We start from the raw sequence: 23,066 nt of genomic DNA on the forward strand, positions 1-23,066 counted from the left end.
CAAAATATAATGAGGTTCATTTTGTGTTCATTTGGAAATGTTTCTGAATGTAGATCTTTGGGGAAGATTAGTAGTAGGGTAAAAGAACAATTTCAGATGGGTTTACTGAAACTGTTATTGGATAAAAGTCAATTATAAAGATTCTATCTTTAGTAGTGATTTATTTTGTAAAAGTAAGCACAAGATATTCCCCATGTTTAGAGCGCAAATATATAGAATCACAGAATAATTTAGATTGGAAGGAATCTTTGAAGCTCTTGTAGTTGTACCCCTCTGACATGGGTGCAGACATCTTTCACTAGGTCAGATTGCTCAAAGACCATCCAACCTGACTTTGAACATCTCAAGTGATAAGACACCAGCAGCTTCTCTGGGTGACCTCTTCCAGTGCCTCAGCACACTCATCATGAAAAATTCCTCCTTTATATGCAATTTAAATCTCCCCTCTTACAGCTTAGAAGCGTCATTTCACTATATGTCCCAGTAAAAAAAAAAAAAAAATTAATGAACTTTGCAATTTATTTCAAACATTATTATCATCTCCTGTATTAACTGTCATCTGCACTACAGAACGTTTTTTAAGCATACACACTGACTCTTCAACTTCTAGATGAATAGCATTTAATTATCCTGCTCTGAAGAGTGACTTTCCATTTTCATCAATGAAATAGCTGTCAAACAGAAAAATATAGCAAACTGTCTAGTGCAGGGTTACAAGCAGACCTTGTTCCTAGCTGCATGCTGCTTGTAGGTACAAAATAACATACTTCACTGCTCTCTTGTCATCACCAATGACAAGGAATTAGACCTAATTTTTTTCACATCTGCCAGATGTACATCTTGTACTTGTGCTCTGAAACTCTCGTCTTGCTGTGTTGATGTTTTCTGCTCCTGTCTTTTCCTTGTGACATCTAAAATTAATGTCTCTAAAGAGTTTAGGTCTAATTTGAATTTCCATCTCTGTAAATATTGCTACTAATTTCATGGAGAGTATTAATATTTTGGGATCCTCTTACCAACCTAAAGAGAGGCTCAGACGTGCTGTGTAAATGAATTGTCATTCCATAAGCTGGAATTGCAGGCTGAGCTTTGGGTTTTATACATTTTATGCTCTGGAGCACTTTGGCAACTAGAAGTAGCTGAATTAAAAGCAAAGGTATGTGATGACAAGCTTATTTTCTCAAGATGCTCTTATTTAATTTTTTCCTTTTTTTTTTTTTTTTTTTTTTATAATCTTTGATTCCTGGTTTTTTTTTTTTTTTTTTTTTTTTTTTTTTTTTTTTATAATCATTTCCTTGGTGATGAAAAATATTAGTTTGACTGCTTTTGGGTATTGTTGATTTGTAAATGAAAGGAAAGCCAGAAAAGACACAGTACAGATCTTCAAATGCTGTTCTGCTATCTCCTAACAGGGATCCTCTCTAGACTTAAGGCACTAGTTTATTCTTCACAACATTCAGCACTGTCCCTCATCCTGCTCCTTGCAAAAGTATGAGGCAGGCTACACATCTTTTTGAGTGAATGAACACACTGCCACCAGAAGTAGGCTTCAGTCACTGTCTCACATAGATCACTGGGAAAAAGCAGCATAAAAAAATTAGGACTTCCTTTATCATTGGCTTCCTATACTTGTTTCCTGCACTTCTTTTGTTGTGTTTATTCTATGATAAGAAGTGTATTGTTCCTATACATTGTTTAAAAATCCCCAACTATCTTGAACTGATGACAAGGTATTTGAAATGTTATGCCTTGAAAATCCTTCAGCTGTTATCAGTGATGATATTTCACACTGCCACCTAAAAAATCCATAGGTATTCTGAAAATCTAGCTGGAAGCAATAGAATACATCTGTTGATGTAGCCTGTACTTCTGGCAGGTCTTAATTTTCTTGAACTAGGTTTGCACTTTCTTGTTGCAGAATGTAAGGCTGGAATTCACTGTATCTGGAAATTAACATTGAAAAGTTTTTCGCTGAAATCTATTTGTCTCCTGAAGTTGCATACCTCATTTAATTTTCAGAAAGTTATCTTCCACTAGATCCAGACAATTGCACACAGCTTGGGTTTCTCCTATGTCTGATGTTGAAACCAATTCCTGCACAGACTTTAGTGATGAGGTGTAGGAATGGGGGCAGTTAGCAGGGTGGGGATGGTAGAAAGCCCCAGCATGTTGTCTTTAGCAAAGCTCTCCCGTGGAGTGCTGTAATACACAGAATGGAATTGGGCATCTAGATGGGTTTAAAATTAGATTGTGGGAAGCAGGCAATTATGTTCGCTAAGTATAGTCGGTTGAAAAGGATACGGGTAGCTGCAAACAGTTATTTAAAACTGTAACGCAATCACTTCAAAAAGGGTAATCTGGAAGCCTTTCTTTTTGCAGCAGTGAGTTAAGTCTGTCTGAATGAAAGAAAGATTATTTGGTAAAATCTCAAAGACATTAGCAATAAAATAACACTCGAGAAACGACACCTGAACAAAGAAGCACAACAGTGCTTTAGAGTACTGTTTTGACTACCTTTACTGTAGTAGCCTTTGCAAGGAATAAGGCTGGAAGGCTCTTGCTATTACATTTACAAGTATAAAAACAAAACAAAGCAAAGCTGTATTTGAATTTGTTAATGCCTTGGAACTCATTTATACTGAGCTTCAATACCATTCATAGAGACAGAGAGTCTAGAATTGATTCAATATGTTGCAGTGTTCAGATTTCAACATGGCTATGGGCTTCGTCCACAGATCTTTCAAGTGTAGTGCAAAATTCCTTTTTGTTTTTAGCACGGAAGAATCAGGTCTTTGTAAGATCATTTGGCAATAATGTTTTGGCAGGTATATTTTGTACATTATGTATTGCAGTAGTTTGAGTGGTCTTTAGAAACTTTCAGATAGGTGTTGAACCTGCCCACTATGAAAGTCACAGACATTCCCTTTAAGCAAGGGAATACTCAGTTAAAAACTAGAACTCTTTACAACTCTTCCAGGCTTTTTTTTTTCTTTCTTTTTTTTTTTTTTTTTAAATAAACATTTGTCGTGCACTTTTCTAAAGATTGGCCCTTTTCAAATTTTTCTCTTTCTTTTTTTAAATTTATTTATTTATTTATTTATTTGCAAACTTGATCCTGAGCCACAATCTTTACAGTGGAAAAACTTTCAAACATATTTACTTCATCTAAGCTTGTTTTACCATCCATAGATGATATTGTAGCATTTCCAGACAACTTTGTAGTATTCCATGCCAATGTTGAGATTTTTCTTACAACTCTTCTCCATTGCTCAAAACTTTAGTATTTGTTCCCTTTTAAGAGAGGTGCTATTTAACTACACAAATTTTAACATTTTTATTCTAGTTACTCATAATACAGTTCTAGATTTTTGTCCACTCCATGCAGTACAGCACAATAATACACAAATCTAGCATGTTGTGGCACAATATAAGTTATATTTCTGGTTATTTGTGTGAAAACAAACTTCAATACTTTATCTTTGAGCATTCAAAAAAACTACTTATTCTGTCTTAACCATAATACTAGCAGGCATAAATACTTGGGGAGGGGAGAAGTGTTTTTTCCAGATATTTAGTGTCAGTGCACAACAATAGTATTTGGTTAACACTTCTAACAGGATAACCAAGTGGTTCTAATATATAAACTGAAAGTTGAGAAAATGATTGCATTTTCCAATACCAATTGAAGAGTCACCAAAATTATTATGAAACCTTTTACCAAGAATGAAGACAAAGTTGAGTGCAATTCAACTTGTAGCACTCAAGACTGATGAGACCATTTCATCTAAGTATAGTTCTTTCACTGCTTTGCAGAGAGCACGTTAAAATCCTTAAACTGTCTTGTATGTGCGCGTATCTCTTGCCACCATCAATAGCAGGTCCATGTGGACATATGCAGCAGAGTTCTTAACAGCAGAGAAATAAAATAGTCAAGTCAATCAGGACTGGAAAGGCAAGCTGTAGAGACTGTTTTATGGGGGTTTTATTCTGACCATGGCTAAAGGGGAAAAAAAAAATAAAGGAAAAGAATGCTAGGGAAAGTGGTGTATTACTGCATGCCATACAGGCAGCACAGCTTACACCATGTACTGCTCTGTTTGTCTTGGCAGATCTGTGTGCGTGGATCTGGCTGTGGGCGTGATTCTGCCAAAGATGGTCAGTGTTCAACTTGCACCCATGTTTAGGTCTCTAGTTATGCGTTTGTCTACCATGTGCCTCTCTCTGCCAGTCCACAAAACAATGGCTTTCTAGCCATTTCTATTTTGAAAATAAGATGAAATGAATGATGTAAGCTCTATGACCAAGTACTAAACGTTTAGCTGAAGCTGCAAGATCCAATATATTTAGATATTTTGCCTGGAAGCCAAAAAGAAAACATAGTGAATAGTAAAGAAGATTTCAGTGATGGTTGCTGTCACTAAATTAGATCAGAAAAAGTTGTATACAGTTTCTACCATAATGGTTTAAAATGTTTTGTTGGTACAGGTTGCTACATTTCAAGTCATGCAGTGCAGAATGCCTTATGGTGGTACTGAATGCATTTCATGACCTGGTTTTGGCAGCTTCTGGGACATCCCTTCCATAGCTGAACTTGTGTGCACTCCTTTCCACTTCACTTAGAAGCAAGGCACACATTGCAAAATGTTGAAGTCCCATCTCATACATCTTTAAGACATATATGTCCAATTGTATTCTCTTTGTCCCTCTGATGATGCAGAAGTCAAATGGATATATTCAATTAAGCTGGTAACATTCATGTATCTACATTCATTACAACTTATCAGCTACAGATTCTTTACATCTGCTACTGATTTTAACTTCTTTTTATGGTTGGATGTAGTCTGTTAATTGTTCTATGGACGGACAGATTTAGAGAAATAATCACAACTCCATATACTACCTCTGAGTTCTGGATTTTACATTTAGATCTCTGAAGTGTGTCAATGAGTAAAATCACAAACAGAAAGAAATTGCCTTTTACTATGCATCTGAGGAGGCTTGTAGCGTATGTTGATTGTAACAGGTACCTGACATGAAATACTTGCCCTATGAGATGTTGCAAAAGGAAGTCCAACCTTCCTTAATCATCTGTCCCATGAATACACTGAAATTTCACTTCTCTCTTTGGAAGCAACACTGTTATTTCAGATTCATTACATTTGACATGTTAAAGCTGCAGAAGTGACATTTTGCCTTTTCTGGAGTTTGAGTGTTCTGTTGTGAGAAGCCCCTCAAATGCATAGATTCTTTCACTTTCTGGGCTAAATGTGCTTGATCTCAGTCCAGAACCAATTGTTTAAGCATCATGTTGAATGTGTATTCTCCTCTTCCTCTCATTGTGTGTTATACTGTATGTGTATCTTCCCCTTTTTTCTCCTAGTTACACTTTTGCTTTGTTCTGCAGTCTTGTAAAATCCTTAAGTTTTCATATAGACTATTACCTATATAGTTTTTCATCTTTATTCTCCTTTATGCAACAAGTATTTTTAAATCCCTTTCTGTCCTTTCTGTGCTGCCCTTCCTTTTCTTTTTTTCCTGTCTATTTTGTGGGCAGACTGTTTCATATCACCATGTTTATTCCACTGTGTTTTCTCCTTTTAGTCAAGCAGTTTTCTGTTCTTCTCTGTAGAATTACACTTTATGACTACCAGGCCATGTGTAGAACAAACAAAGAGAGTAGCGACAGTGCCCATAGCTTACTGGACGTAAGTACAGTGAATTTTATGAGCACCTTTCCATGCACTCATCAAAGAAAACTGTTGCAAATATCTCATGGCCATTCTAAGCCCATTATTTTAACTTGGAATGCTTAAAACACTTGTTTTTGTCATAGTGCATACAAGGAATAGTTCATTATAAACCAAAGGGAAGTGTTAAGCATTTTTAAGTGCAAATACTTATGCAGTCATTTTTACACTGGCCTTCCATTTCTGTCTGACATTCCATCAGAATGTCCATTGCACCAGATGAGACTCATGGCATGTCCTTTCCTTATTTTATTAAAGGCAGGCTGGACTCTGGTGCCGGTGTTTGGGTTGTGTAACTAAAATGATAAATTAGAAATGGACAAGAATAACAGATTGTTTGTTCATTTTCTTTACCAGTACACAATTACTTCTTAAAAGACAACCTGTTAGTTTGCAACTTAGCATATTTTATTGTTTCAAATTATTTAAGCCCAGATAAGCCTCTGTAGAACCAATTGGTTGGAAGGAATTCATCCTTCCATGCCATCCTCAACCTTTGGCTCTCAGTGTTAGCTGAGATATGTGCAGAGATGAAAGCTGGTTGCAGTTGTTGAGGGAACAGTCTTTGAGTGTGAAAGGCTGTCTTAATAAAATCCTGTATCATGAGAACACATTTCTAGCCATGTAATGAAGTCTTCTCTGCTAAAATTCCAACACATTTTTGATTCTGTAATAATAATTTTGACTTTTTTTCCAGATGTTTTTAAAGAGTTATTTCATTTTCTTTCAGCTCTCATATTAAAAGTTACATTTTTACAATACATATCATACTTTACATGTATTAGTTACAAACAATATGTACATGTTATTTTCCATTATATAATGTGGTATTATCCAAGCAAAAGTGCACAACAAAATATTTAATTACTCGCATGGGAAATGTCAAGTTTTCTGATAGGGAAAGAAAAAGGATGTCAAGCAGGGTTGAAATTTTGTTTTGTTTTCATCCCTAGCAAATACTCACAGCCATTTTATCCTCCCCTGTCAGGCAATACTTAATTGGAGAAAGCCTTAACTGTCCTGACCTGCATTCTGCTAGCTTATTATTTCAGAATTTCATGCCAGTGAATTATATGCTTTCATAAATCAATAATCTTATGGATATTCTTTTTTAGAAAACAAAATGATATTATTTATCTTTATTATTCATAATACTGTAAATACATGGTTTTTAAAATATTTACTTTGTTGTGATAGCTATAATCCAGCAAAATGAAAGAAATGAGGAAGGATCTTACAATTACATCCAGTGCTTAAAATTGAGCCTTCACTATCACACAGATTACTTTGTATAGGCAATTTCAAACGACAGAAACATTTCCTAGTCTCATTAGAGTGAGATAATGAATAGAGATTTACATTATAGAGAGGCAAGTCTGTCAGTTGCAGCCTAAGAAAAGCCCATCTCTTCTAACAGAGCCGTTCCTCCAGCAATAGCCTGGGAAATAGGAACCCCTAGAGGTTAAATATTTAAGAATATATTGCAAAACTTTCCTTTTTCCAGCTGATAGTGTGTGTCCAACCAACCACATTAAAAGAAAATTGCATTACTGTATATTTTACTATTCGGCAGAATGGTTTATTTTCTTTCATAACAAAGTTATTGTTCTTTTTCTCATGCTACCCATGCATTTTAATATCCATAACATTGTCTTTACATGACGAATTCAGTTAAGATATAAAAACTGCATGTTTTGCCCTTTTATTAAATGGGTTGCTTCTCTCCAGCCTTATAATGCCTTCTTTGCTGCAGTAAAATGGATTATGACAGAGCTTGTCTTGTAAGTAATTTTTTTCAAGCATTTAATGGATATTTATACAAATTAATTAGTATTTGTAGTTTTGAATTATTAATGAACATTTGTAGCTTTTGTCATTTACATATACTGTATTATTTTTATTTTATTATTTTAAATTTGGTAATAGTTTTCCTTTTTTTTTTTTTTTTTTTTTTTTTCAGTTCGATTTAGCACTGTTAAATTAAGTCTGAAAAAATCCCTGCTATGTAAAGGCACCGTTGCACTTTTCTATTACATTATTCATGGTCTTCACTTCTATCTGTATGTCTTAGTAAGTAGCATATAGCAAAATACAAACCAAATTTATTATTGCGGTTAAATTTAACAGTGAATGTTGAGTTTAACATGAGTGTCTGGCTCTAATGCTGCTTGGGCAGGCTGTTGTGAGTACAACAGACTGTTAGAGTGATTCATTGCGGAGTTTGTCATCTCCTATATTTTTGTAAGATGGACCCTTTGCAGCATATGCCAGATAAGGCATCCTGTGTAGATTATATTCAGTTTCCACTTTGTCTAATTCTTCTAACAATTAAAATTAGTATAATATGAACATTGCCCTTAAGAAAGTTAGTGTCAGTGAATTCATGAGAAATACTGTACGAAGAGGAAGCCTATAAATGTATTGAATTTGTTTTACTGTGTTTGTCAGAGAGCAGGCTTGTAGGTCAAACTATTTTTATCTCCCTTGAAATAGAATTAATTTTTTTTCTTGTAGTCAGTTTGTTTTAATTGCAAATTATGTGAACTTCCCAGAGAATTTGGGATAAAAGGTAAGGAAAATCAACTGGGTGGTTATTGCCAGAGGGCAGAGATTGATCTTAATAGCAGTATTCAAAGTAAAGATCAGGAAAATAAATTGTGTTAAAATATTTGTTGATGCAAACCATCATAGCATCAAAAAAATTAAGGGACTTTCTGTGGTTAGAAATGTTGGAGTTTCACATTCCTGTGATAAACTGGATATTGATTTTACATTCCACACTTATACTAAGTGATGGATTGGTGTGTTTCAGACCATTCTACAGAGCAAATTAAAGTATATTTTAGTGGGGAAAATGCATTCACTAATCGTCTATTTAGAGCTGATTAGGCACCGGTTAATTAGTCTTTGCTTCTCCTAGAAATAAAATAATTTTTATTATTTTAAATTGTGAAGTAATTGAGGGAATTATTCTATTTCTTCTTGTGGTAGTGAGGGTAGTTATCTATCTCATGGCACTTTACTAGAGAGTCGAAATGCATTACATAATGAAGAGGAGCTTTCAGTCATGTTCACCAATAAAAATACTGTGTGCTGCCATGCACTGAGAGTTTTTATGGACACCAGATAAGAATAAATACATAGTTCAGCAGTAGGGAAATGTATGATTTATTGATTGGGTTTATTCTGGAATAAATTCCTGGTGGTAAGATACAACAGAAGCAGAAGTTGATAACCCCAGACTTACGTTAGCCACATGAATTTCAGTTCTGCATTAGCTTCTCTTTAAAGTGGGATTAACGATATCGAACTGCAGTCAATGTAGTGTACTGAAAACATTCTGTGGGATAATTTGAAAAATCTAATTTATTTAGGTTCCTCGTGGAGTTTAATCTGTGCAGTTGGTGGCACTCTGATCTAACAGCAAAAGGTAAGTGTAAATTCTGTTTTTCTTTATTTTAAAATCTAAATGTACATTAAAAATTAGATTAAATAGTAGACTTCTGAATAAATTAGTTTGCCTTTCATTTCAGCATCCTCTTCTGTTTTAATATTTCCTAAGATAAAAAGGAGAATTGAGATCTATGAATAACCAGAGTACTTGTGTGCTCTAAGAATGCAGTGCGCTGCTATAATGGAAAAGTTGAAATAGTAGACAATGAAATAGTAGGTTTTATTTTTCCTCTAAGATATTTCTCTTCATTCTAAGACAATTTATGTGTTAAAAAGTTGGACTGCCTTTTTTTCTCCTTGCTACTACTCGTCTCTTCTGGAGCTGCTAAATATGTATGGGATGCTTGTGCTTCAAAATGCCATTTCAATTCAGTTCCAAAGAAAAATGATAATCTCAATATAATTTTGCATGGAAATAATTTTTAAATGTTAAGATACTAAATTTTATGCTTTTAAACAATACAAGCTAAAAATATATATTATTTTATTTTACTATTCATAATTCTTCTCAAATAACAGTGAAATTTTAAGAATCCCTAAGAACTCTAAATTTTGAATTTCAGTTGTCTCATATTTTCACAGATTTTTAAATGACATTTTAGAAGTGTTACTCATAAGTAAAGAGCTAATTTGCATCAGTGCTAGTCAATGGGCTATTTCAGAGGCCAGTTGTGCAGCACAGCATTTACTGGTATACTGTTTTAAAGTAACTTTTTCAGACTCAGCTTTGCAGTTTTCTATACTCCTCAACGAGGCAGGGACTAAACGTGCTGCTTTATATTTTAATTCCTGTTTGCATTGGTACTAGGTTGTCTTTATACCAAAATAAGATCCTTGCTGAAAGTAGAGCATTGGGGAAATCGAACACCCTGATAGCCTGGAGTATCCCAGTGTCCTCTACTAGTAATTAACTGGGCAGTATAGCAGTAAATGGTAAAGCACTAGTAAGCTTCTGCCTGATGTTTGAGCGGAGCAAAGAGAAAAGAAGGCTGAGATGAGTGTCTACTGGAGATGAAGGTTTGAGACTTATGTGTATCAGCTTAGTGCAGCATTTCCCATACTGATGGAAACTGTACATTTTATTGCAACGCTGCAGCCAATTTTTCTGTTGTGTGAACAATGATCCTGGTGTAAACTGGATCCACATATAGAAGCCATCTCCATGAGAACCTTGCTTTCCAGTGATGCCCCTAACTATGATGAAAAGATCTCTTACATGGATGGCTGTGTAGGACAGCAGGGTTTGCTGTGCCAGGCATAGGAAAGGCAAATCTGTTCCTACATGAACAGGAAGGGTGGATATACCAGCCATCACACTTATTGTTTGTACAACAGCACAAAGCAGCTTGAGTATGGAAAAGTTACCTTCTTTGGTGGTTTTTTTTCAAGTGTACAGTACAAATATGCCTTAATATATCTCATTTTGATGTATCTAATGACACTTGTATTGTATTTATATCCTGTAAGGGCAGCATCCCTCCTCATCTCTTTAAAATAAATGTCTGTTTCGATTTTTACACATGCTAAGTACAAAAGGCAGCAATTAATAAGTAGTAACCTTTCATTTCCTGACAACATCACTTTATGTCACTTTAAATCAGCAGAGTGATTGAAGGATTTTCATTCCTATGTTAGTTGAAAGTGAAGTTTTTGCTACACTATTCCACTGCTCCATTTCTTTGATGAGTAAGGGTAACCAAAATAGGCTTTCGTCACACTTCACCTTGTAATATTAATCATATAGTTATAGTGATTGCAATTTTGGGAAGCAGATTACCGACATTAGTTCTAGGCAAGGTGATGCTTCTGTCCCCTACCCACAGAGTTATTTTAACTGCTGAAACTCTCTAGAGATCCCCAAGTTTTAACTCAAAAAAAAAATTTTTTTTTTGGCTTCAGTAAAATCTATCAAAATTTGGTTGTCAAATATACGGAAGCACCCATAGTTAGTGATGCACAACGTCACTGAAATAAAAACAACAGCAAGTCCATCCTGATTCCACTGAGAAAGAATAAGAAATTGTCCGTAAACAAGTTTGGCAAAGGCTAAACCATGAATAACTACTTTAATGGTTACATGCTAGAAAATTACATTCCATGGATAGATTTTTTTTTTTCCTTTAATTGAAAAAAATAGTGTTATGCACTGCCTAGAAAATCTCACAGGGTGGCAGAAGCTGAGTAACATTTCCATTCTCTGTGTTCTGTAATACAGCTTCTCATCTTGTTCAGAATTCTGTGTGCTGTTCTTCCCATGTTAACATCAAGATATGTTTTTGCTGTGCCTATAGCGCAGAGGTTGAAACAAACCCTAGAGCCCTGTGATACTGAATATCCAGCTTTTGTTTCCGAACGCACTATAAAGGAGACCACGGGGAATATTGCTTGCGATGACTGTTTCAAGTAAGCCCTTTTGATTTTTTTTTATACAACTTTGTGGCAAAGCAGTAAAACTGAATTATTCAAGGTTCTGTTGAAGAACGTACAAGTCTGTATGTTTTATCTTAGATAACAACCGCTATGTCTTTTTCCAGGGGTCATTTAGAAGTTTAATGCTCTTAAATTAATGCAGTGCCTATTATTGTTATTTTTTTAAATGTAAAACCAGTAGAAACTTTTTCTAATTTAAAAGAATACTGAAGTCTTCTCCTGGGAATAGGCAGCATTATAAGGGCAAATTTTGCAAAGATTTGGATACACAGAAGTTAGTACTGTTAGCGCTTCTACAGAGGAATGGAACTCTGCTGGGTAGGTTATAAGTTCCCTTGTTCTGTGGTGAGATCTGGTTGTTTTACTTGCATGCCAAATGTTTCCTGCTTACAACTGTTAGGCTGAAAGAGCAGGAGATTAAACCTATCCTTCAAACTTTCAGTGCTAGAATGCTGAGTTAGTAGTAATACATCTCTCATGTCAATGCTGTAACCTTGTCAGTTCTGCTGGTGCTACAGTAAGTTTGCCCATCATAGGGTTAAAAGAAGAGGATGACTTTCTTCCTTCACACCGAAAATGTCTCTTCTGTATTTCATGCCTTTGCACAATGACATTTGTACTGTAGTTATGCTGCACCCTAATTGGACAAGTGTTTAGTTATTGAACATTAATATTATTTATGCAAATTTCTGTACTTCAATAAGACTTTTTAAATTAGATTTCCTTCTTGCTGAGAGATCTTGGACATTAACATTTACAGGAATAATTTGTCTAACAATATAAATGTCAATAGTTTATAAGTCAAACAGAAATTGTTACAGCTGTCCCCTTCTAGAAGAAATCAATGTGCAGATAGCAAAAAAAAAAACAAAAAACAAAAAAAAAAAAAACAACAACAAAAAACCACAAAAAACTGTGAGATCATCTTTTTGAAGGCAATAGGTATGCTTCTGGTTTGGCTGCTAAATTTTCTCATCAATGTATTCACTGTTTAAGAATAGAGAATAAGAGTAAGTGCACTGGAGATGTCATTAAAGCACTGATATTCACTTTTAATTTGCTGCTGACCAACTTTAAATTGTTTGGAAATCATTAAAATCTAGTGTGAATAATTGTTCTCATATGGCTTTGTAGAATAGGAACACAAAAGTTCTTCATAAGTCAATCTGAAATAACACTTTAAATGTTTAGTGTTCAGTCCCACTGACTGAAAAGAACAAACACAACAAAATCAAGCTATGTCTTTTCCACTTGACATATCCAACACAATGCACATTGCACTGCTTTGGGTGCTTGATGCTCTGTTGAGTTCAAGCAGTTTTTTGCTCATTTAGCAGAATATTGAGAAGCTACGTGAAAAGCTGTGTAACAACTATGATATCTCTTGTGTTTAATAATTGGCAAACAGGAACGTTTCTATCAAAAGAAGATTAATCTGACAGGACCAGGTTTTCTGAGAGGAATGTAGATTTCAGTCTGTCTTCTTAGGTAACTTCAGGTCAAAGGAAATAGCTTTCAAAAATAACACAATTCTGCAGTGCTTGGATAGCAATGAGTTGGAAACTGCGTTGAGTGAAAATTATAGTATTTCAGAAATAATGCGCTAAGATCTTTTTCATAGAAAAACATTTTTTGTGTTCCGCAGTGGAACAAAAAAAAAAAAAAAAAAAAAAAAAAAAAAAGAAGAAAAGAAAAGAAAGAAAGAAAAGAAAACCCTTTAAGTTACAAACTGATCTCAAGGCACCCATTAATTTTCTCCACAAGCAATGGCAAAATAGTCCAGAAAAACTGTTAAATTCTCATGGGAAAGTTGTTATGTCATTTACCCATTGTCATTAACAATCTACAAAATGCATCTAAAGTTGTAGACTACATTGGATCCCAAATATTTTTGTTATAACCCCAGACACTTTCCTGTGGAACAGTTAAGGAATTTGACCCAAAGTCCTTTGTAGACCTACATCTACTGACCCAGTTTTCTGTTTCGTGGTCTCAGTGTCAATAAATATTTTTACAAGTAAGTGTATTGCTTAATGCTTGTAATTTAAGAATGATGAGCTCAATCACTCAATATTAGGGTTCAGCCTTATATGCAGTGAGATGTGAACTGATGCTTTGCTCTGTGAACACATCTGAACAGTATCTGTTGTATATGTGGGGATAAAATCACCTCCATTTGAGACAGTGGAATATTATTATGTGCCCACCTTGAATTGTGTTACAGATTAATTTATTTATTATGTATACATGCCGACATTTATTGCAATTACGAGAAGAGGTATGTAAACGTTTAGCTGAATATTCATCAAAGCTAATATTGTAGGATAACCACTTCCTCTCAAGTACACTCTGTAGAAAGTCAGTATACTGTGAACAGTTTTGCAACTAGAAGTTGTGCAATACTCTGCTGCAAGGAAATTTTTGTCATAGGTTACTTATTCAAGACACTATCTTTCTTTTCTACAGTGTCACGCACAAGAGAACCCTTGTCTGAAAAAGGAGAATAAAAACAGTTGTAGAGTAGAAGTAAAAATGATGACTGTGGTTAATTGAGATCATATAGTGTTATTTAGATAAGACATTTTGGAGTACAAATACTGTGGTATTTCTAACATAGTCAAAGTCATTGTCAACAGGGTCACGTGGTGAGAGCCAAGGACTCAGTTTTATTCAACAGTGAATGTGCTATTACTGGTCTCCACAGTGCTTAATCAAAGGGAAACAGTTACAGGCTGCAGATAGGAAAACTAAGCCTTGCTCTTATAAATACTCTGACTTTCAACGATGGATGCTTAGACTTAAAGTATCCTCACAAATAAATCACACTCTGTGGTTTATGCTAATTACTTCAGAAATGGCTGGATTACCTTAGCAAGTCATCTCTCAAAACTTTTTCTACCAATGGAAAGTCACCTATAGACTGAAAAGGACTTGAGTCAGCCACCGAGTGTATAAAGATATTTAAAATATACTCCCTATATGTAAACTTATCTCTTACTAGCAAAAAAAATAAATGCTACTTTGGGATAATTTGCAGTGTTTAAAACTGATTTTCAAAAATATAGGTTTTATTAAGAAAGCAGGAGCCTAAAAGAAAATAAGAATTAACGTAAGAATGTCATTAGGGTCAGGGTTTGGCTATCCAACCCCATAATTTTTTGTTATTCTATATCCCAACAATTATTAAATTAATCTGTTATTTAAAGAACAATCAAAAATAAGTCAGCCCACATTTTCTGTGTGCTGTCAACAAATGAGAAAAAAATGGTATTTTTTAAAAATATGAATTGCTTTCATAATTTCCAATAAGCTAATCTGTTTTGTAGCAAAAAATAAAGGAAGAAAGAAAGAAGAAAGGAAAGAAAGGAAAAGAAAAAACAAAAAGATAAGAAAAAGGAAGAGAAATGAAAAAGAGAGAAAGAAAAAGAGGAAAAAAAGAAAAAAAAAAGAAAAGGGAAATGATGGATTGATAAATGTTTCATGGCAGCTTCAGTACTGGAAACATTTAATTGCTGAAGAGTCAGAAATATGCTTTGGCTAACGTAGCATCTCAGTGCTTTTGCAGTTTTATGAGGTATTTCTGCAATTTGTTCATCAATTTGTAATGCAAGTATGTCAACTAAAGTTCTCCAGCAATTCTCACCAGATACATGACCAGGTTTTGCTTTCTGCAGCTCTTTGTATTACAGAGTTTAATTGTTGATATTTAAGATCACTAAGAATTATGTTCTTATAAATTAGCAAGGATTATCATCTATCTAACCAAAATAAGTTACCTGATGTTTTTACTGTATCTACTTATATTTAAAAAAAAAAATAAATAGAAAAAAGAAAAACTCCTTTTCTCTCATTGCATGTCTGGTTTTTGGAGAAATCTAATATTTTTATTTAGTTTCAATTGGCAAAGCACCATAAATAGTATTGTTAACTTATGAATGTATATATAAATATTCTTTGGTAGATCCAGCAACTTACCAAATAAAATAATCTATTAATACATTAAGTATGTGTACTAGAGTTGCAGGAATCATTTTAGTTCATGCTTGCCAAATTTCCATGTGCAATTCTAGAAACTATGAATATACATATCAGACAGCAGTTGCATAGTCAAATGTTTTAAATTCTACCCTTCTAACCTCTCATGTTCTTCTGTGATTACATGCTGCACTTGAATGTAGATCAAAAATCTGGCCTTACTACCAGTGACCCTAAAGGAAAATTGCCCTTCTGTTCAAACTGAAGTACTCATAGGTCCACATGGTTGATACAGAAAGCGTAAATAAATGTTTTGCTTTTTTTTTTCCCCAATATTTTTGATTTTTTTCCCCAGTTGATTGTTTGCATGTAAACTTAAGACATAAAATAGAAAAATAAAAATCAGAGAGGTATATTCTCAGAGTAACAAGGAAATATATAGCTGCAATCATCCTTACTTGGGGAAAGACTTCTGCAATAGATTTATTTATGCAAGATGAAATGTGAGCTCTTTACTTTGTTGTATATCATGTGTGAATTAACTATGAAATTCATAGAAATTGCCTAATTAATTAAATACTGGCCTAAATAGTGCATATTTCGCTGAGCATTGAGTTCTGTTCATTGTCACTGAAAAGAGTGCTGTCATGATGGAATTGTTGTTCAGGATGATGCTAAACCCTATGTGTGAATGTCTAGTGGGAAAGTTAAGATTTGTCCACCAATTGAATTTGTTTGGCAGTAAAAGACAAATAACAATACAAATTAGATTCAGATTGTTTAGGGCATGAGTCTATTAGTCACAGGAATAGTGCAATCTGTAGACATTAAAATGGTAATGGTTTTTGAAAACCGCCTAATCTTGAGCTCTGCCATCATTTGCTAAAATGTTTCTGCACTTGTTCCTCAGTAGAAGCTTGCCAAACTGCTGTACTTGATCATGTTTAAAATGTGTAAATAAATATGCAGTTCAATTTCCCATGAAATAAATAATCATTTGCCTTTTCAGATGTAGTTAGTTTACTTCTAAACAAATCAGCTTGCCACATAAAACAAGCAAAGCATCAAGGGCCTATTTCTTCTCATTTGGAGCTTTATATACATACATCAGATTATTCCTGTCGATTTCCTGAAGTAGTTTGGCAGTAAATTATAATCAGTCTTCTCAAAGACATTTTATGTTGTATTCATTTTACTGTATCAATCTTTTATGACCCTGAAGGAAAGCAAATGTTCTCTGTATTTCTCTGTACTTTATGTTTAGACTGTATGTTTTTATATGGCTGCTTTTCAGTAACCATGCCAAGTACGCATGATACCATGCACATAAATGGTTTTGACCTATGCTCATTTGGAGTCAAAGGTGTGCTGTAGTTACATTGACCTTGGCAATGTTGGACAGATTTTAATCTCTGAGTTTTGTTTAGATGTTTGTTGAAATCAAGGAGTATCTACAAAGGAAAGTCAACGTTTCACATAGCTCAGTAGTTATATTGTTGAAGTCTCAAGTTCACCTCTAAAAATACGATCTTCCAGACTTGCAGAATATTTATGTTAAGAGGTCTCTGAAGCATCACCTTTTGAACAACCTTGTGGTGACAAAAACCTTCAAAATTTAGGAGACCCCCAGAACCTTTTTTTTAATTATTTTTTATTTTTTGCTTTCTTTGCAAAAAGTATCAAATTACGCAATCTAGGCTGGTAGAATTCTTTACAAAGGTTTTTATACATAGTGTAAAATCTCATATCTTGTTACCAACATGTCAGCAATTGCATGTTGAGTAAGTTCCCCTTCACTCCAAAAGCAGCAGTGATTACATTGGTTGGCATGCAGGTGCAATTTAAAGCCACTGTGTGGGTAACTTTATCACTACCCCTTGATAATGTATATTTTTAATGACCAGTTTAGGAAACACTGTAAATTACCATTTTCTTTTAAGAAACTGGATATAGTTAACCATTATTATTCTTGGTTTTTATTTGTGTCAAAGCTTTCCAAAAGGAACAAATAAGTTGGAATTTGCTTATCTAGTTGACAAAGCTATTTGCTACTTTGCTTTCTTTCTTGCAATTTATTTGGCATTGTAGCATTCATGAAAAGGCTAATGAATAAAAAATCACCATGGATCAACACTTAAAGTAAAAAATAAATCTGACCATGCTAATCTTGTTTTTCAAAGGTTGTTTTTAAGGACAAGAAGTATGTAGTGAATGTGATGAGAATTCCATAGAAGGAAGAGAAAAATGAGGAAATGTTCAGGCCTCTTTTCTTGCAGTTATGTGAAATGTTTTCGTTAGGGCCCTTCATAGCACTGTCCACGTGGTCCATCTGTAAGTATTTTAAAACCCTGGAGATGCATGGGGTGACTTATAGCAACTCCATTTACTGATGTTTTCATTAGTATCAGTGTACTTTCTTTCTTTCTTTTTTTTTTTTTTCTTTTTCCTGAAAAATGGGATGAGATGTGCTCCACCTCTTAGCTCTTCGGTTCCCTACTTATATCTTCCAAATAGCCCACAGCTGAACTGCTTGAGATGTTTACATATAAAACTTATGTGTGGGAAGGTGGTGATCTCCATCGTTCAGTGTTCATAGTTAAGCTCAGTAGTGCTATAAAATGTAAATATTACCAATGCTTAAAAGTAACATAATTTTACATTTTAAACAAGCAGTAATAAATATTAAACAAATGGTAGATAGAAGCTGACATAGTGAAAGGATGCTTTGTAATGACAGGAGATTTAAAATGTTAGATGAATATCATAATATATTCAGCTGAATAGTAATATGCATATCAGAAATTATTTGGAAGGGGAAAACTTAGTAAAATTGGAAAACACTGCTGTGAATTTTTAAAGCCAGGTACAGTTGTGAAGAATTGCTAATACTAGGAAACTCTTGTCAGTATATAATGTATTAACAATATCATACAGCTTAATTGATGAAGTATGATACAAACATGGCTTAGGCATTTGTACATTTCACAACTCTCATTATGGTGAACTTTGGAGTTTAATTGTTATTTAATAGATATTTGATAACCTTCATGATGGAAAAACACCATGAATCTTAGTACTTGAATTCCATTCAAGGGAACACTTATATATATCCTTAAATAATACAGAATTTTAAATTTCCTTAAATAATACATATATGGAGATGATGACAGATACTGCACCTAATTATTTCAGAATTGGTTGGACTAGATGATCTTAGTGGTCTATTACAACCATAATGATGTTGAAGTTCTATGAAACAGAGTAGCTACCAACCATGCAACAACTGTCCAGTGTTCTAAGCCTACAGCAACAGTGTGGATGATACTGTTCATTTTCCTTCTTCATTCTGAACTTTTTTTTTAAAATTATTATTAGGTATGTTTATATTGACACTAAGTTGTTCTCACATCAGTAAAGCTATATGTAGTAGCAGCAATATTTTACCTTGGGCTCAGGTTACAGGCCTGAACCAGAGAGCTTATTCATCTCTTTTTATATGATAGAATGACTAGGTATTTCTTTTTTTTTTTTTTTTTTTTCACATAGTTTAACTGCTCTCAGAAATGTTATTATTGGCATATGTATTATTTTTATAAGTTGCATCAAAGATGTTCCATTCTCTAACACCATTTATTTCTGGTGGTGGGGAAAGGGGGGGAAGCAACAACAAAAAAAAAGTAGCCCAATGTATGTATGATATAAACATTTGATTCATTCATTTAAAAAATGTGATAAGTAAGAGAAATGTGGGTTGGAAATGTGGCCAGTGGCCTGGAAAGCACATGATAGTAGTTGGGCACATATCTGCATTTCAGTTGAATGGTTAAAGTTTGTTCCAGGCCATTAGGGTTGAACAGTTGCAACCACGAGTTATGTGAGTAACAGATATTTGAGTGCAGAATGCACAACATTTTCCACTTACTCTACCCTGGTGCTAGTATGTTTTTTCTTTCTCTAAAAAATAGGAATGATCAAATTTGACATATATGAAATGTAATCCCAAAGTAACAACTAATCTTAATCCAAAATAAACAAACTTCCATAGTGCTGGTCTGCACTGAAAAAAAATACACTGAAAGGCTTAGAGGGAAATGGCTGAATTTACAGAGATGTTCAAGCTCCCATTTAGGGCTGAGTTGAATATAATGGAAATTAAGAATATTTTTTCAAGTCTTTGTGCATGTATTTAGGTTGCCAATTTGAAAATATTGCCCTAATTGCTTTCAGTTCAAATAATCATAGTGAAATTCTTCCAGGCTTTGTAGGCTTCTTCTTCTTGGCCCAAACAACTGCTAACTAAAATATCTTTTTTATTACCTCCTAAAAATGATTGATACAGTTGTGTATTGGCAGGAAAGACATATTCTAACAAAATAATGGAATTTTATTCCAATCATAATTTGAGTATAAGTCCCACAGTCATCACTGTGACATTAAAGAATAATATTAGAATTCTTGTCATCATTCCAGAAAAAATTAAAAAAAAAAAAAAAAGAAAAAGAAAAGAAAAAAATTACATAAAGGATGTTGTTTTTGAATTGGGCTGTTAAATCTCACTATCATGAAATTACATATGAATCTGAACAGCCATTTAAATGTTTATAGGATTAAAATCCTACCTAAGCCATATGTTTATTTCCATCGTGTACTTGACTCCATAGCATCTGTCATCATAAGCATGGGCATAATAAGAGCATATCTTTGTAAAATTAAACAAACAAACAAACAAAAAGAATTTGATTGTAAAATATGCCATATAGATCAATAATTCTTAAATCTGAAGATATGTGGCCTAAAAAGAAAGCACAACAGTGCAGTATTTCGATGATAAAACACAATAAGTTTTAATTTAATTTAATAAGCACTGTATTTAAATAAATTGAATTGCATTTATTGTTCTTGCCATACTCAAATTGTCTCCAGTTTTCAAAGGAACATCTTCCATTCTGCAGAATAAGGGGAATATACCTTTTCTACTTTTATGTTTCCTCAAACACAGTCTTGTATCCTTACAAGACTTGTATCATTATAGTTTTCTGTTCCTTGTTATTTATTTTGTTCCCTTAAGCACTTTTCTGTCTTTGTCTGAAGGGCAAAAGTGAAAACTGATCTGAAAATCAGAGATTGCTGAATGCTACTCAAGAGATTTATTATCTCTTAGTCATTGAAATGAGTCCTGTGGCAGTGCCACTGGCCACCAAATAATGGCAGCATGGTTCTAAGCCAGGAAATGGATAATAGTTCAGTCATTGATGGCATTTTGGATACCAATGGACAAAGAAATAGATTAGCTCTCCTGCTTGGAAATACAGACACTAAGCCATTTTACAGTGATATTGATTTCCTTTATTTCCTTAGTTGCCTTATTGATACTTTGCCACCTGAGAGATTCAGAGTTCATGTGGAAAGAGGGTTGTGCAGCAAGGGTGGAGTCCACTCAGTCCCTAGTCCACTACCTTGAGTGTATTTTCCAATTATTCCTTCCTAAAATAGAAAGTAACTCTTATATGAAGAAATAGAGTTACAGTTTATGAAATGAGTCGATTAAATATATTTATATTAATATATATATTAATATATATAATATTTAAATATTATATATAATACGTATATCATAACTGTATGAAAGTTCTCATACGTACAAGCAAAAGGAAGAGATCCAATTGTAAAAGAAAATCAGGTTTTAATACAATTTGCTAGATGTTTCAGAACAGGTGTTGTGGTCTGCATTTTGCTTTAGGCATCATGTTTCACCAAGTTCAGGTTGCTTTTCTTTATAGGGTCCCTCTTTTGCCATTAAAGAGAGAGGAAGACAGAAAGGCAGACGGTAATCAGATCAACAAAGCCAAGTTCCTGGTCTGAATTATCCCTGAATTGTTTATGTGTCTGCACGTACTCTGTTCAGATTGGAGGTGATTACTGTTCTAACATAGGCACATAAGTCAGTTGAGCACTCGGCACGACTGCTCCCAAGTTGTATATTACTGTTCTTCTATGATGCTTCAAAAATTCCAGGCCACCTTAAGAAATTATGATGCAGTTATAACTTCTTAAAAACATACCTTATCATGTCCTCATAAGTACAACTTTAGCAAATGCAATTACGATTCATTCAACAATGAAAAAAAAAACAAACTTTCAATGAGTAGATAAATATATACTTGCATACTTGAGAAATAAATTACTATTTATAGGTAAATCATGGAGCTAGTTTTATTTTCCAATTCATTTTTTATTATGTTTATGCAGATGTTCTAAATGAACTGATACAGAAATAGGTTAGAAAGGAAAAGATAAAGTGTATGCAAATGAGAAAAGTGTTGTCTAATGCTCTGACTTAAAATTCAGACTTTCATGAAGGTTTCCTCTCTACTTTTAGTTTTTCTTCATTAATAAAATAGTTTGGTATGAATAGGGCTTTTTCTGACCCCTTTTAGGTATCAAATTTCTTCCTTCCTTACCTTCCCCTAGAAAGCAAAATGAAGAAGCTGCTTGTGTTTGAGCCTGTTTTGAACCTCTGGAGTGGCACTTTAAATAAACCAAGCCAGTTCCTCAGTGGATGAAAGATGGAGTAAAAGTTATTAAGGTTCTTACTGACTCAGTGTGGCTTCAACATAACTGGAACCGCAACAGCTTGTTACATTTTTTATATGGAGACATATGCAAGGCTTTTGCTATGCAATGACTATCAAACGATGATAATACTATTGTAAGAGAAAAAGGTTCAGACCAAAAGATTTACTTAATGTAAAAAGAGCTTTACACTTTAAATGTGAAATATTCTCCATAAACATTAAATATAGGCATTAAACGTAGGCTTCATTTTATTTCTTAATGCAGCAAAAAAGTTCAAGAGAAGTCCTTAGTCTGTTAATGATTGTTTGCTCCCAAACCTCAGCCAGTAGGTGTTCAGAAATGCTTATTATAATTTTAACATAAGAGACTCGCAGTGGAACTTACATAAGGGACAAAACCCTTTTCATTAATTTGTCAGTAGCTTTATTTCCCTCTGCAGTCATGGAAGCTGTATACAGTGACACATTTTGATGGAATACTTCAGTATTTAAAAGAAATATTTTCTTCTGTGTATGCACACATTTTATTTCCTGTGAATGTTCAGTTCCTGAGACTTGCTGACATGTTCTTTCACTTAAAATGAGCTTCAAACCTGCAAATGGAACTCTGGAAGCTGAATTTGAACACCAAAAGAAGACATGCTGCTGGGCTGATGGTGGGCATGGAGGCAGTGCCATGTGAATTATCCAAATAGTCACAGAGCAACTGAAGAGTCTAAGGATTGGAAGGAACTTGTTTGTCCATGATTTAGTGAGGGTAATATCTCGTGTCTTTGAAATTATCTTAAATTAGAGCAGCTGAAAGAAGTATAATTTGCTCATGCACACACTATTACTGGAAAAGAAAGCTAAATTAGACTTTTTTTTTTTCTTTTCAGTGATGTAT

General features: G+C 34.0%; 1 protein-coding gene across 5 annotated transcripts in view; it reads left to right on the forward strand.

The window, feature by feature from the left end:
• Positions 1-23,066, forward strand: part of CACNA2D3 (calcium voltage-gated channel auxiliary subunit alpha2delta 3) — a 333,983-nt gene that overhangs the window by 305,742 nt on the left and 5,175 nt on the right. For 3 of the 5 annotated variants that reach the window (XM_015875440.2, XM_015875441.2, XM_015875439.2), the window contains 4 exons: positions 5,630-5,705; positions 7,476-7,528; positions 9,122-9,177; positions 11,492-11,603. In XM_015875440.2, coding sequence (XP_015730926.1) covers positions 5,630-5,705; positions 7,476-7,528; positions 9,122-9,177; positions 11,492-11,603 — 297 coding nt within the window. Of the gene's footprint in view, positions 1-4,109; positions 4,156-5,629; positions 5,706-7,475; positions 7,529-9,121; positions 9,178-11,415; positions 11,604-23,066 lie in introns of those variants that run through there. The other 2 variants (XR_004308777.1, XR_001558078.2) reach the window with 2 other exon arrangements.

The sequence above is a fragment of the Coturnix japonica genome, chromosome 12 (assembly GCF_001577835.2).
Source record: "Coturnix japonica isolate 7356 chromosome 12, Coturnix japonica 2.1, whole genome shotgun sequence".
NCBI classification, from domain to species: Eukaryota; Metazoa; Chordata; class Aves; order Galliformes; family Phasianidae; genus Coturnix; species Coturnix japonica.